Below are 2,844 nucleotides of genomic sequence, written 5' to 3' on the forward strand. Positions count from 1 at the left end.
CTCATTAAGGCTTCTTGTTTTTGTTTACCCTGGCCCGTCTACAGAGTCCGTAAAAGAAGGCTGTACTGTGAACGTATTGCATAATCGTGATTATTACTCCTAATAGCAGACATTATTACTCGTTTAAACTCTGCCGTCGCAGCTACTTAATACTTCCTTATGTACAAAACAACGTCCTGCGACCGCCACGCCTGTGAGAAAAGTGAGCAAGCTTGCATCTGTCTGGGTGTGTGTGTATGTGAATGTGAGTTTGTGTGTGTGCATACGGTACTTGGGGGTATTACCAAGAATTGGTTCGGTGATAAACCTGGTTAAAAGTAGCCCAGAGTAGATGATGAACCTGCTAACGGCAGGGCACTGGGTTACTACGCCGGCGACCCAGGTTCGATTCTGGCTTGGGTCATTTGCCAATCCTTCCCCGACTCATTGCCTGTCTCTCCTCCACTGTCCTGTCAAAAATAAAGACAAAAAAGCCCTAAGGCCATCGCAGGATTGTTCTTCTCTGAATGTGGTATGCAAAACGACAGCTGCGAATGACACGGTTCTTATCAAAAGGGCGGAGTACATGTCTAGATGTATGACGTTTAGGGCTGGGTATTGCAGCTATGTTCCTGTATCGATTCGATTTCGATTCTGAGGGTTTTGAATCGATTAATCACGATTCGATTCGATTCAATTCGATTCACTCCGAATCGATTCACTCCGTTCCCTTTGTGGTGCCAGGATTTCCCCCATAAGATGCTGTTGCCTATTTTTATATAAAAATGTCAAAGGGCTGTGGCTTGACAGTGTTAACAGATTGCTAATTTGTAATAAGTAAGCCTAGGCCTAATTGACTAATACCTACTGGGTATTTTCCATAGACCTAAATGAAACAAAAAGAACAAAAAGAAAAAGAGCAAAAAAATCGATTTTGTGCCCTGTGAATCGATTATGTGAATTTTAAATGATATCGATCGATTATCGATTGAATCTATTATTTTACCCAGCCCTAATGACGATCATCATGCTATTATTACTGTTATAGTAACACTTACGTTTTTCTTACACCTCAGTTTTTCAGCTTTTACCTGACAAGTTTTGACTCTATATCTTCCGTCTTCATCAGAGGGTCACATGAAAAACGTTAACATGTCTGAAGTAGAGGAAAAACTTGAGCGTACAGGTCCGTCTGGGCCCTCTCTAACTAAATGACGATAGGGATTGGGATGCGATAGGGAGATCTGACACTGTGAATATATGTATGGTGAATATTTGCGCATACATGTGCAATGTTGTGTGTAATGTCCATGTGTCTTCTTCTGTACTTATGTATGCCTGTATGCTCCTTGACACCTTATTTTCCCTCGGGATCAATGAACGATACTCTACTCTACTCTACTGTACTGTACTATTCTGACACCTGGAGTGCATCTTAATATGCGACCTTGCCTCCTCCACTTGCCTCCTCCACTTGCTTCTCGTCATGATGACATCACTGACAACAGCATTATATTTCAATATCTTGCAAAAGCTCAATTGTAGAGTCTTTTTCTCATCTGCAATTGGGATGGTGAATGAAAAACAGTCCCTCAAAAGTTGTTGTGGCTAGGCTGACAGCTGGGAAACTTTATCGTTTTGTCCACGGAGGAGGGGCCAGGAGGCGGGGCGAGGAGACAAGCGCAAGTGGAGGAGGCAAGGTCGCATATTGCAACGCACTCAGTCCATTAGCAGATTTACTACTTCCCGTAGGCTAGCTGAGCCAGGTTTATCACTTCTTCAAACATCTTCAAGTAGTGCGACACTCTGCCCACTCTGAACGCAAAGGAGTGTGCTCGAGTTTAGTCTCCTAAGGGCTTCCGCACACCGGCTCCGACAAAGTGCTGCGCACTGCTCCGCAAAGGTTCGATTTCATTGATTTCAATAGAACCCCGCACACTGGCGCCGATGTCCGTGGACATTGGCCGACATCGGATAGCAATTAGAGACGAGTTCTATTTTGTCGGCGCCGTCCATTGACTATCAATGCAATGTTCGTGTGAAATTTGGTTTGGGGGGTCCAAATTCTGTCGGAAGCAAAAGTGTGCCGCAGTGCTGTCGGAGTCAGTGTGTGGCCGGCCTAAGGAGGCGTTGTCCCCTTCTTCTTCTCTGTCTGTGGCATTTGGTGATGGCTTGCATAAGATGTGCGCTACCGCCATGTAGAACTCCATTTCCACCTCAAGTCTCCTAAGGTCTACTAACTGAAGGTCTCCTAAAAGGGCTGTTCACCTGACATCACATGGATCCAGGAAATGCACGAGCTTGAAGTATCTTACTCTACAAGAAGATGTTTGACTGAATCATGCTCTTGGAAACCCCCCCCAGGTGTGAGACCTGTGATTAAGTGAGCAAGCGAGAGTGTGTGTATGCATGTGTGTGTGTGTGTGTGTGTGCATGTGTGTGTGTATCAGAAGGGCGTGTGCAGGTGTGTGATGTGCTGCGTGGTGGAGGAGGCGGCGGAGGAGGCGGAGCTGTTGGACAGGTGGGCGGAGGAAGGGGAGGAGTCGGACAGCTGGAGCTCCTGGAGTTTCTTCAGGTACTGGTCACGCAGCGCCAGCAGCTCACGGTAGCGCTGCTCCACCGGACTCTGCTGCTGAGGACACACACACGCACGCACGCACACGCACACACACACGCACACACACACACACACACACACACACACACACACACACACACACACACACACACACACACACACACACACACACAGACACAGACACAGACACAGACACACGCGCGTGCACGCACGCGCGCACACACACGCGCACACACACACACGCACACACACGCGCGCACACACACACACACACGCACACACACACG

The 2,844-nt window shown here is 47.4% G+C and overlaps 1 protein-coding gene across 3 annotated transcripts in view; it reads right to left on the minus strand.

The window, feature by feature from the left end:
- Positions 1-1,552: 1,552 nt before the first annotated feature.
- mtm1 (myotubularin 1) overlaps positions 1,553-2,844 on the minus strand; it is a 68,888-nt gene continuing 67,596 nt past the window's right edge. For 2 of the 3 annotated variants that reach the window (XM_063186663.1, XM_063186664.1), the window contains exon 15: positions 1,553-2,611. In XM_063186663.1, the coding sequence (XP_063042733.1) occupies positions 2,426-2,611 (186 nt within the window). In that variant the 3' untranslated portion in view covers positions 1,553-2,425. The remainder of the gene's footprint in view (positions 2,612-2,844) is intronic. The other variant, XM_063186665.1, reaches the window with a different exon arrangement.

Source organism: Engraulis encrasicolus, chromosome 21 (genome assembly GCF_034702125.1).
Source record: "Engraulis encrasicolus isolate BLACKSEA-1 chromosome 21, IST_EnEncr_1.0, whole genome shotgun sequence".
Classification (NCBI taxonomy): Eukaryota; Metazoa; Chordata; class Actinopteri; order Clupeiformes; family Engraulidae; genus Engraulis; species Engraulis encrasicolus.